Source organism: Meriones unguiculatus, chromosome 15, assembly GCF_030254825.1.
Source record: "Meriones unguiculatus strain TT.TT164.6M chromosome 15, Bangor_MerUng_6.1, whole genome shotgun sequence".
Lineage (NCBI taxonomy): Eukaryota > Metazoa > Chordata > Mammalia > Rodentia > Muridae > Meriones > Meriones unguiculatus.
This window is the reverse complement of record NC_083362.1, coordinates 70,836,062-70,848,068: the sequence shown is the minus strand read 5'-3', so window position 1 is coordinate 70,848,068 and position 12,007 is coordinate 70,836,062. Positions and strand designations below refer to the sequence as shown.

The 12,007-nt window shown below is 48.3% G+C and overlaps 1 protein-coding gene across 5 annotated transcripts in view; it reads left to right on the top strand.

The window, feature by feature from the left end:
• Positions 1 to 4,433: 4,433 nt before the first annotated feature.
• Positions 4,434 to 12,007, top strand: part of Slc16a14 (solute carrier family 16 member 14) — a 28,002-nt gene continuing 20,428 nt past the window's right edge. The window contains exons 1-2 of one of the 5 annotated variants that reach the window (XM_060368756.1): positions 4,434 to 4,927; positions 9,258 to 9,531. In XM_060368756.1, coding sequence (XP_060224739.1) covers positions 9,273 to 9,531 — 259 coding nt within the window. In that variant the 5' untranslated portion in view covers positions 4,434 to 4,927; positions 9,258 to 9,272. The other 4 variants (XM_021650858.2, XM_021650859.2, XM_060368755.1 and 1 more) reach the window with 4 other exon arrangements.

The window sequence follows — 12,007 nt, the reverse complement described above, 5'->3', positions numbered from 1 at the left end:
TTTTAGGCATTTACCTATATTGCCTGCCAAAGGGGTCAGCGGTAACCAATATACTAATGTTCTTTAAATTGGTTTCTAAACTTTCCACTGGTGTGGAATTTCCCATCGACCATCACACCTTAGTTGGTCTTGGTGAGAGTCTTCCTTAGCTTCTTACAAGACAAGCTGATTTAGCCTAGCTGGGCACCTCAGTTGCTTCTTTATGAAGTGGATTGCTTTTGCAGCTCCTGGAGTTTGTCCTCATTGCTGATGTCATATTAAACACCCCTCCCTTCCCGTGCACCCCCCCCAAAAAAAAACACGTGATGAGAATTGAAATTTCACAGAATTCAGAGAGCCTCTGGGGATTTTCGTTTGTTTGGTTGTGGGCTTTGGTTTTGAGACAAGGTCTCGCTGTCTATCTCTGGGTGTCCTGGAACTTGCTATACAGACCAGACTGGCCTCGGATTCGCAGAGATCTATTTGCTTCTACCTCAGAGTGCTGAGATTTAAAGAATGTGCCACCATACCCAGCTGAGTCTTCAAGTTCTGAGAGCCCCCTGGTAATCTACGGTGTCTCTCAAGGACTATGGTAGCAAAGGAACGCGGCTAGCTGAGGTGGTGACTGCTTGCAATCCTAGAACTCAGATGTCTGAAAGATGATTGTGAGTTTCAGGCTAGCTTGCACTGCATAGCCAGACCCTGACTCAAAGAGGGTGGAAAACAGACACTGGTGTTGGAAATTTTTACCCATGAAGTTTGTAGGCCATTCTTGCTTTAAAAAACAAACAAGCAAACACCACACAACCCTGAGGGGAATAGAGATGGCCCGGTATTTAAGAGTACCTACTACCACTCTATGGGGAACCCAAGCTGGGTTCCCAGTATCTACCACAGGAGGCTTACAACTGCTTGTAATTCCAGCTCCAGGGAGTCTGGCGCCTCCTGCCTCTGTGGGCACCTCCTCCTACACGCGCAGGCAAATGCACACGCACATGCGCACACACAAAAGTAAAAAGAAAAAATTAAAGAGGCATAAACACATTCCTTAACAATATGGGTGCTTATACGTTGTGTCACTCAACCTTTGCAATAACTCTACGATGTAAGTGTGCGCCTCATGTATGTGTTACGGAAGAGTTTGTTTCCTGCTCGGGTCCGGTTGACTTACACACCTAAGCACTTGGCTTCTGCCATGCTCTATTGCCTCGCCAAACAGGACAGGGCCCTGGTTACATCATGGCCGACCACACAATGCTAAGAGTTTCCCAGGACTGGCACTCTTCCTGCACAACGCATTGAAAGTGTGAGACTGTCTATTGCAGGGGCCCAACCTGATCAGGCAGACTTACAGAAACATCCTGGGTCTAGAGGCTGCTGGTGCCTAAGGGAGATGTATGCATTCACTCATTTTTTTTTGCTTCTATTTCTTTCAAAAACCTCCTGTAACTTCTCAGAATACAGTACTTCGCTGAACTTCATTTGCAACCTTCAAAGTTCTTTTTGCTGCTGTCGTAAATGAAACTGCACTGGCGTGTCAGTGAGCCCATTGCTAGTCCCAACATTTCTGTGGACTTTCATCATTTTTCTATACATAATCATATTGCCTGATAGTAGAGATGATTTTACATTTCCCTTCTCAGTCTGGAGGCCTTTATTGCCTTTTATGATTTATTTTTTTATTTTTTAGACAAGATCTCACTGTGTAGCTCAGGTTGTCCTGAAACTCACTATGTATAAACGTGTCCTCCAACTCACAGAGATCTGTTTGCCTCCACCACCGGACGCTATGCTTGGCTTGCCAGGAGGTGCCTTTAATCTCAGCACTCTGGAGGCAGAGGCAGATAGATCTCTGTGAGTTCAAGGTCAGCCTGGTACTGGTAACAGAGAAAGTTCCAAGGTTACACAGAGAAACCCTGTCTCCAACAGAAGGAGGAGGAGGAGGAGGAGGAGGAGGAGGAGGAGGAGGAGGAGGAGGAGGAGGAGAATAATTTAGGGCTGAAGAAATGGCTCGGCTCTTAAGAGCACTTGCTCTTCTTGCCGAGGACTCGTGTTCTGTTCACTGCAGCCACGTGGTAGCTCTCGACTATCTCTGTTACTCCAACCCCAGTGCTTTCTTCTGACCACATGCCTGGTGCACAAATGTACATGCATGCAAAACACCCAAACGTGAAATAAAGGAAATAAATTTTAAAAGGTTTCCTGGGGTAGGTGGGAGGCTGCCTAGGGAAAACAGATAGAATGAGGCCGGAATTATAATGAGGCACAGGGAGGTCCTGGGAGTTATTTGACAGTTGCCCAGCTTATTTGTGATAAACAGCCTCCTAGAAATCTGCAAGATTCCAGGCCCAGGAGGTCATGGGTCTTGACCTTAAAGGCTTCTTGTGTCCGTTTTCTTTTCACCGTAACAAATGATCAACAGAAACAAGTCAAGGAAGACGCGCTTGCTTTGGCTCAAGGTTTCACAGATAGTCTTTGGTGGCAAAGAAGGCACAACCGTGGAGAACCTCCACGATGGCAGCAGCAGCATGTGTCAGTATCCCTGAACTTCTTATGGATCGGAACATTTAGCAGTCAGGCCAGCACCAGAAGCAGAGAGAATCCCCAAAGTCTGCCCACGGGCCTCTCACTTCTGCTAGCCACACCATGTGTCCCAAATGTTCTGTAACAACAGCGATGGCTGGGGACAAAGTGTTCAGAGTCATGAGCCTGTGGGAGATGCCTCACACTCAACTCAAGCCTTTTAAAAACAGATGGAGCATCTGTACTTGAGATACTTGATTTGAAACTCTATTCCTTTTCTAAAAAATAAGCAAGCTCTCTTCTAGCCCAGACTGGCCTCGAACTCCCCAAGGGCTGGGATCATAGATGTGAGCCACCACACCTGGCTTCGCAATCTTGACTGGCTGTCAAAAGCCTGTTTAGTATGCATGTCATCTGAATAGAACAGCCTGAGGGAGTTCTCACCACCCATTTGTTCAGCTGTCCTTATCAGAGAAGCGTTCCTGCAAATGTCCTCATGTAGTCATTCTTCACAATCATCTTGATTATTAAGATGAATATAGGAAGGCTGCATGCAGATGTGGCTCAGTTGGGGAGCGCACTTGCCTAGCATGCACACAGCACTGGGTTTCATCCCCAGCATTGTGTAAACTGGCTGTGGTGTGGTGGTACGTGCCAACCAATCCCAGCACTTGGGAAGTGGAGGCAGGAAGATGAGAAGTTCAAACCCATCCTCAGCTATATAGCTGCTTCCGGGCCAACCTGAAGCACGTGAGTTGCTGTCCCTCAAAAACTAAAAAGATAAAATAAAATAAAAACAAAAGCAACGACAATATAAAATAGACACGAATGTTTCGTGGAAAGAAGGTGGAGGAGGAACAGAAATCCATCCGTGGTGGGCGGCATAACTGGTCCCACCTGCTAAAGAAATCTGTATCCTGATCAGGAACCTATGACTATGACCTTAAATGGCAGGAGGAGAATCAAGGTAGCAGATGGAAGTACATTGCTAGTCAGCTGGCCTTAAAATAGATGTGTGAACTATCTATCTAGGCAGAACCAAGATAACTCAGGGTCCATGCAAGTACAAGAGAAGGGGCTGGAGAGAGCACTCAGGAGTGAGCCTTGTCTGCTACCAAGCCTGACCACCACCCCCACCACCCCCGACCCCATAGGATGGGATGAAAACTGCATCCCAAATGTCCTTCGAGCGACACACATACTGTGGCGTGCAAGTACGTGCACACAGCATCACTAAACAATACACGTTTCAAGGAATTTCAATCAAAAAGGAAGAGAGGGGGCAAACGATGGAGAAAGAGAGTAACCTGAGTACCCAAGACAGACAGAATGATGCAATGTACATGCTTCTGAAGACAGGGAAGTGGCTGCTGGCCAAAGCACGTGGGCAGCCTGCATGAGCTGGTGGCTCAGCCTGAGCTGCCAGGAGGAACCCAGCCTTCAGCGTGCCAACGCTCTGAATTTTAGTCCAGTAAGGCCCATTTCGGGTTCTGACTGCCAGAACTGTAAAATAATGAATTTGTGTTGCTTTCAGCCACTATGTCTGCGGTAGTTTTTAGCAACCTTGACAGGAAAGTACAGAACAGGTCAGGTTAGGTAAAAGGCCACTTGCTTCGCGTATTTAACAAAACATTCAAACTCTCCCAGGGCACAAAGCATTATGTTGCCTGTCTATAAGTAACGGGTATTTCAGAAAGATGGAAAGAGGTGGTACCCAGACAGGGACAACAATGAGGGATTGTCAGTCCACTAGCCATGGGTATTGAAATTCCTCCCCTTCGCTCTACCAACTCTTTTGTTTGTTTTTTTGTTTTTGTTTTTTGTTTTTTGCTTAGATTCGTATGAGGGTCTGATTCCTTACTTCCCTCCTAGTCCAGAAAAAAAAAAAAAAGTGGGGAGAAATTTCCCCCACATCCCTGAGATTTCTGACCATTTCGTAAGGTTGCGAATGTACACAGCATTAACGAATCTCAGCCAAGGCGATTAACTTCAACCGGCCACAAGAGTGTGCCTGTGAGGAGGCCTCGGATTTTTTTTTTTTTTTCTCCCTGCCAAACCAGAATTAGCCGGTATAGGAATGAACCAACGTGGAGATCTGAAATTGCACGGATTGGAAGGAAGCTCGGGGTAGGCTCGGATCTTTCCAAACGCACCCTTTTTAAAGGCTCCGGGTCGGAAGCACCGAGCCGCGGGCTCCAGAAGGTTCACCTGGCCAGACAACGAGTGGAGGGCAGGTCTGGGAGCCCGGCGCTGAGCGCGCGGAGCCAGGCGAAGTGCCGAGTTCCGGACGCTGCATCTGCAGGATGCTGGGCGACGTTACTGCTAATCCCTGCGACCAGCGGCCCTGGGTTCCCCGCGTGGATCTGCAAGTTCACGGGTCGAGAACCGGAACCGAGTGAGATCGTAGTCCCTCGGGCTGCGGGCGGTGAGTACCCTGGTGCTGTGCAGAGCTGCGGCCGGGGGCTAGCTACAACAGGGTGGAAGCATCTCGGAGCCGGCGGATACTGGTGGGTACCGGTCGATACTGGAGACCCCGGCTCCTCCAGGGACCCTCGCGGGGCGAGAGCCCGGGACAGGGTAGGTGAATAGAAGCGCCTGGCCAGGGCGGCCGTGCTCCCTTGTCCTCCCCAAGCTGCGGGCGGGGATGCGCGCGGTCCAGGGTGGCGCGCGCCCCCGGGGCACCAGAGCGCGCGCCGCCCACGCTCTCGGCCTCGCGCTCGGGTGCTTTCGAGGCCCGAGTTCATGACCTGAAGTAGACAAGGATGGGGCTACAGCTAGCCCCTTCCAGGGTGCGGGTGTCTCTGTGCCAGGGGCTCCTTCGTGGGGATGGAGGATCGGAGGGTGCGGCTTCACCCGCGGCTGGACCAGGGAGGCGATGCTGAGCCCCCGGGAGCCGCTCTTATCCAGCATCTCCCGAGAGGAAAGGGAACAGGGAGGACCCGGCACAGCCATTAAAGGGCAGAGGCTGCCACGGCCTGACAAGGTTTTATGAGCTCAACTCTGTTTAGCAATTAAGCCCTTTCTTCCTGCAGAAAAGTTGGTTCAAGCTCAGGCTCATTAGCAAGGTGCTTTCTTTGGGATTAGAAAGATTCTCTTTCTCCTTGTTAAAGGAGAGAGGGAAAGAGAAGGGAGAAAGGGAGTGCGGAGAAGAGGTTTAGACTGAACCATATGTTTGTTCATATTTGGACTTCACGGGGGCACCCGTGAAACAACTGGCTCGCTTTCGGGGCTGGGGATGTTCCCCGTTTGGTAGGGTGCCTGCCTAGCTTGGGGGAGGCTCCGGCTTCAATTCCCCCAGCACTACCTAAATCCAGCACTGTAATACAATCGCCATCCTCGGGGTCAGGGGTGGGAGGATGGCTTCAAGGTCATCCTCCAAGACGGAGACAAGCACAGGTTAGGTGAGACCCTGTCAAACACGCATACAGATGCCTCAGTTGTCTTAGCTGCAAAATGGAGGCGTTTAGGACCTTAGTACCAACCGTCGTGGCAAAAGCCACCCAGCACAGCCCTGACCCATTGGAGGCATGACTCTATCCCACCCCCACCCCCCCAACCCAACATGAAGCCAGCTGGAGTTCACTGCCCTATAGCCTACCCTTTGCTGTCCTCTTGGCCTCGAGCGCGCCCTCTACCGGCGTGAAATATCCTGTGCTCAACTATTTTGGACCAGGCTTGAAGACCTGCGCCTCTGACCTCTTTGGGAAGAGATGGCAGATTCAGTTTGAACTTGTCACACAGCCCCCTTTGCTTCTCATTAAATGGAGACATAGTGACAGCCCAATTAAAAAGGAATAACTTGCTTGTAAAAATTCCTCCCGTGACAGAAGTGAAAAAAAAATGTTAATTATATTTTAATCCATAACACGCTCCAGGAAAAACTGACATTTTCATTTTCTCCGTGGCACCATTGTGCAGCGTACACTCTTAACAGTTGTCACTCCAGTGCCACCTCTTTCGTCATTTACGGCTTTGATTTTTCAATTTACTCTTAAAAATTTTTTTAAAGATCTTTCACAGGCCGGGCGTGGTGGCGCTCGCCTGTAATCCCCGCACTCGAGGCAGGTGGATTGCTGTGAGTTCGAGGCCAGCCTGGCCTACAAAGCAAGTCCAGGACAGCCAAGGCTACACTGAGAGACCCTGTCTCGAAAAAGCCAAAAAAAAAATCTTTCACGGTTTTTAAAGTGTGTGTGTGTATGTGTGTGTGTGTGCATGTGTGCTCACCACGTTCCTCCGAGGCCATAAGATGTGTGCCATCATGTCCTGTGGAACTACAGACAGTTGTGAGGCACTCTGTGTGGGTGCTGGGAAGGAAACACCAGTCCTCTGCGAAAGGAACGAGTGCTGGTAACTGCTGAGCCGTTTCCCCAGCCCTCTGCACATATATGTGCGTATTATATGTGTGTGCATGTGTGTGCGCTTGTGTTTTACCCACATGAATGTGCATGCAGAGGTGGGAAGACTAGAAAAGGGCATCAGGATAAATATTAAGTCGCACCCATCCCATTTTTATCAGGGACCCATCCCCAAGACAACTAGGCCTCTCTGGGAACAGTGGCCTCAATCCATTCCTGACGTTGGGCCCTTTTGGCATAGACCTTCCAGGGGATCCACCTGTTACTATGGTTACAGTGGCACTTAGGTTTCGGTATGCACTTTGGAAGAAACAGTCAAATCGTATCGGAGTAAACACTTGCTTTTCTGTAGACGTCTGCTTTGGCGACCTAGTTGGACAATGAGTTGTGAAGTCAAGGAAGGGTTGCTTTTAGAAAGATATAAGTATCAAATGCAAATATTTGTTTTTATTTGTTTTTGGGGGGGTTGTTCTCTCTCTCTCTCTCTTTCTCTCTCTCTCTCTCTCTCTCTCTCTCTGTGTGTGTGTATGTGTGTGTGTGTTCATGAAAAGAGATCTCTTGAGGCCTTGGCTGTTCTCAAACTTGCTATAGAGCTGAAGCTGGCCTTGAACTCCTGATCCTCTGCCACCACCTCCCACATGCTAACACTACAGGCGTGCACCATAATACTGTTTTGTTCCCCTGTTTTTGTTTGTTTTAAGATAGGGTTTGCTGCATAGCCCTGCCTGGACCAGTACTCACTGTGTGCCCCAGGCTGGTCTCAGATTCCCAGCAATCCTCCTGTGTCAGCCTGCTGTTTTGTGTAAATGCAGGCACGCTCCAGGGTACTCCCTCACCCACTCTTTCAGGGAGATCAGACAAGACCCCTGAGGGTCTCAGTAGGCTACCCCACCTGCATTCGGAGTCATCCCCGAGCTATGCCGTCTTCCGCGTCCACACTTGGGCCTCTAGCATGAAGTTGCCCGTCACATGCTAATCACCGATATTTATTTACGATCAAGTAAACGGGAAATGCCCAGAGAAGTTCGATGGCGACCACATCTTCTAACCCGTTAAATAAATATTTCAGTAAGAATGTAAAGCTCTTAACGTTGCCACAGAAAAGTACTTAATATTTCAAGCACTTTTCTGTGGCTTGGAGAACTATGGTTTTATTTTGTGTATGTCCATGTCTGTGTGTGAAGGTGAGTGTGCTTTTGGTCATGGAGGTCAAAATCTATGTCTGGGGCCTTCCACCTTTTTCCTTACTTGTTATGCTTTTAGTTTTTTTAATTGAAAAAAGAAAACCTTTATTGTGTATGTGTATTGTGTGTGGGTCCGAAGGTCTGCATGCACCATACATGTGTGTATATGCTGCACCCACAGAGGTCAGAGGAAGATGCTGGATCCCCTGGAGTTGGTTATAGGCAGTTGTGAGCCCCATGGTACGGGTCCTGGGAACTGAACCTCGGGCCTCTGGAAGAACAGCCAGTGCTCTTAACCACTGAACCATCTGTCCAGCCCCTGGTTTTCCTTCTTATATTTGGTTTTTGTGGTGCTGGAGGTCAAAGCCGGGCTTTGCTCACCATAGGCTGGTGCACTTCCAGGGTAGCCAAGGCTACACAGAGAAACCCTGTTTCTAAGACTAACAAACAACAGCAACAACAACAAAAAAGACAGGGTTTCTCTGTGTGGCCTTGGCTGTCCTGGAACTCACTTTGTAGACCAGACTGGCATCTAACTCACAGAGCTCTGCCTTCCTCTGCCTCCTGAGTGCTGAGATTAAAGGCGTGCACCACTATGCCTACAGCATTTTAAATTTTTAAACAGAAATAAAATCTCCACACAGACAGGTAGGGTAACAACAGATGATGTGCCGTCACTATGGTCCTTTGTCTCAACAACAAACATGCCAGTGCTGCTCGCCTCAAGAGTTCACAGGCTACAGCCGAAGGTCATTTTGAGGTGGGCTCCCATAGTTCAAACTTTTTTTTAAAGATTTATTTATTTATTGTGCATTCAATGTTGTGTCTGCATTTGTGCCTGCAGGCCAGAAGAGGGCACCAGATCTCATTATAGATGGTTATGAGCCATTGTGTGGTTGCTGGGAATTGAACTCTGAACCTCTGGAAGAGCAGCCAGTGTTCTTAACCTCTGAGCCACCTCTCCAGCCCCAGCTCAAACTCTTAACAGCTTACTCCCAGCACTTGGGTGCCAGAGACAGCCGGATCCCTTACTTTCCAGGCCAAAGGATGCTCAAATTAGTGCAGATTAATGTGTTGCTGCTGGTGGATCTGTGCTTTACTTCTTTACAGATCACTGGGGCCACTTTGATCACAGCCGAAGGCAGAGCTGTTCGAAGAAGAGGAAGGTGGTTTTTGTTTCCACGTGAGATGAAATGCTTTACTGCGTGTGTTTCAGAAAAACCTTAGAAAAATGTATGCAAGTCACGAAGATATCGGCTATGACCTTGAAGACGACCCCAAGGCTAAGAAGCCCCTGAAGCCGCACCCGGACGTTGACGGCGGGTGGGCCTGGATGGTGGTCCTTGCTTCCTTTTTTGTGCACATCCTCATCATGGGCTCCCAGATGGCCCTCGGAGTCCTCAACGTGGAGTGGCTTGAAGAGTTCCACCAGAGCCGCGGCCTGACTGCCTGGGTCAGCTCGCTGAGCATGGGCATCACCTTGATAGTGGGTACGTCCTCTGAGCTAAGACTGGGTGGCTAAAAAGGGACAGGTCTCCATGGTGGGTGATGCATCACATTCCTGATGCATCACCACACACGTCTGGTGACATCACCAACTTTTAAAGACAAAATTTGCCATTTCGCCACTTGTGGTTTGAGTATGTGTGTGAGTGTGAATACTTGTTCTGTGACACTTGTGTAGATCAGAGGACAGCTTGCAGAAGCTGATTCTCTCCTTCCATCATCTCAGTCTTGAGACGTAGCTCAGGTTGCCACACTTGTCACTGAGAGCCTTTCTTTACCAGTGACCAAGCTCTGTGTCCCCAGCCCTGACTCTGTAACTGGTGATTCATCACTTCTGCTCTTTTTTTTTTTTTAAAGATTTATTTATTTATTATGTATACAGTGTCCTGCCTGCATGTGTGCCTGCAGGCCAGGTCTCAATATAGATGGTTATGAGCCACCATGTGGTTTCTGGGAATTGAACTCAGAACCTTTGGAAGAACAGTCAGTGCTCTTAACCTCTGAGCCATCTCTCCAGCCCATTTCTGCTCTTTTAACACTTTCATTGGGATTGGGCCTTAGGCTCAGGGGTTCCTTAGACACCACAACATTTCTGTTGTTTTGAGACAAGGTTTCATGTAGCCCAGGCTGGCCTTAAACTCAGAACAGAGCCAAGGATGGCCTGAATTTCAGATACCCCTGTTTGTTTTCCTCACAGTGGGATTATAGGCAGGAGCCACCTCACCCAGTTCATTGAACATTTGTGAATGGCGTTTGGCACTGTTGAGAATCAGATCCAGGGCCCCACACATGCTAGGCAAGCAGTCCACCGCTGCACAGCCTCTCCTGCCCTTCACGATAAAAGATGAACCAGGATTGGCTACTTTTCTGTCGATGTAATAGGACACCACGATCAAGAGTAACTTGTGGAAGAAAGCTTATAGTTCCAGGGGGATAAGAGTCCTTTATGGCTGGGAGGAGTGGCAGGATACAGCGGGTATAGGAGCAGGAGTAGGAAGCTGGGAGGCCGCATGTCTGCACGTGCAAGAAGCCAGGAGAACAAAGTGGAAGTGCCATGACGCTATACACCCTCAAGCCTGCCCCCAGTGACGTACTTCCTCCAGCCAAACTCCATCTCCTAAAGGTTCCATAACCTCCCAAAGAGCACCACCAACCAGGGACAAAGTGTACAGATATGGGAGTCTAAGGGGGACATTTCCCACTCAGACCACCACACAGGAGGATTAGGGGTTCAAAGCCAGCCTCAGCTGCATTTAGGTACTCAGAAGAGCCCGAGTACCTAAGACCCAAGGGCACAAAATGCATGTGAAAAGATTGTTGATAAATGTCTAATTGGCTCCTTCAGTTCTTCATTGGTCTTCTTAAAACTAGGACTGGGCTGGAGAGGTGGCGCAGTGGTTAATACACTTGCTCTGGGTTAATACACGAACTCAGAGGATCTGGGTTCGGGTCCCAGCACCTACGTGGCAGCTTGCAACCTTCCCAAACAAGAGTCATAGGCAAAGGAGCGGATCTGGATTATATTGCTCTTTTCGTGCTGTTCTGGAACTCACTGTGCAGCTGAGGCTGGCTTTGAACTCCTAATCCTCCTCTGTGGTGCTTTGAGTATTCTTTGTTAGTGCATGTGTGTGTGTGTAAGAGAGAGAGAGGTTGAGAGAGGCTGAGAGAGACTTGTGGACATCAGTTCTTTTCGTTTTGCCAAAATGGCAGTTAGCTCATGGCAGTACCTGCTGGTATCTATGAACAACTTTCAGGAAACAAAACTAAGCCAGAAAGTTTAGAGTGGAGTTCCTACCCCCACCATAAGTAAATATTTCATAAGCTTGCATAGCAGAACAGCTTGCTGCTGAGTCTTTTCTGTTGCATGGCCTGCTGGTCTTTCATATCTCAAGGGCTGTCAGTAGCAAAGCCATACATGGGGCTGGAGAGACGGCTCAACTAACTGCTCTTTCATAGGACCCGTATTTGATTTTATTCTTTAATGTATATAAAGAAATATCTTCAAACTTGTGGTATATCAGTTTCAGTTACTTCCAAGATTTCTCTCACATGGTCATACCAATGGTCCTGATTTTATATGTTATTCACAAAATATACATACTTAATATGTAACACACGCTATATAGAAATATATTTAGTATGTAGTAAGTCCGATATAAGAAGTTAATTGAACTGTTGTCCTTACTGTCAGAACTTATTAAATAAGTGTTTACATTCATGTTTCAGATTATGCACTTTTAAAAACACCAGACGAGGGGCTGGAGAGATGGCTCCATGGTTAAGCACATTTGCTGCTCTTGCAAAGGATCTGGGTTCAATTCCCAGCACCTGTCTAAGGTGGCTCACAACAGCCATACATCCAGCTCCAGGAATATCAAGACACTTCTGGCCTTCACAGGCACCCACAATCATGTGCATAATCATACGCATAATTAAAAACAAATCAATGAAGCGAAGTCA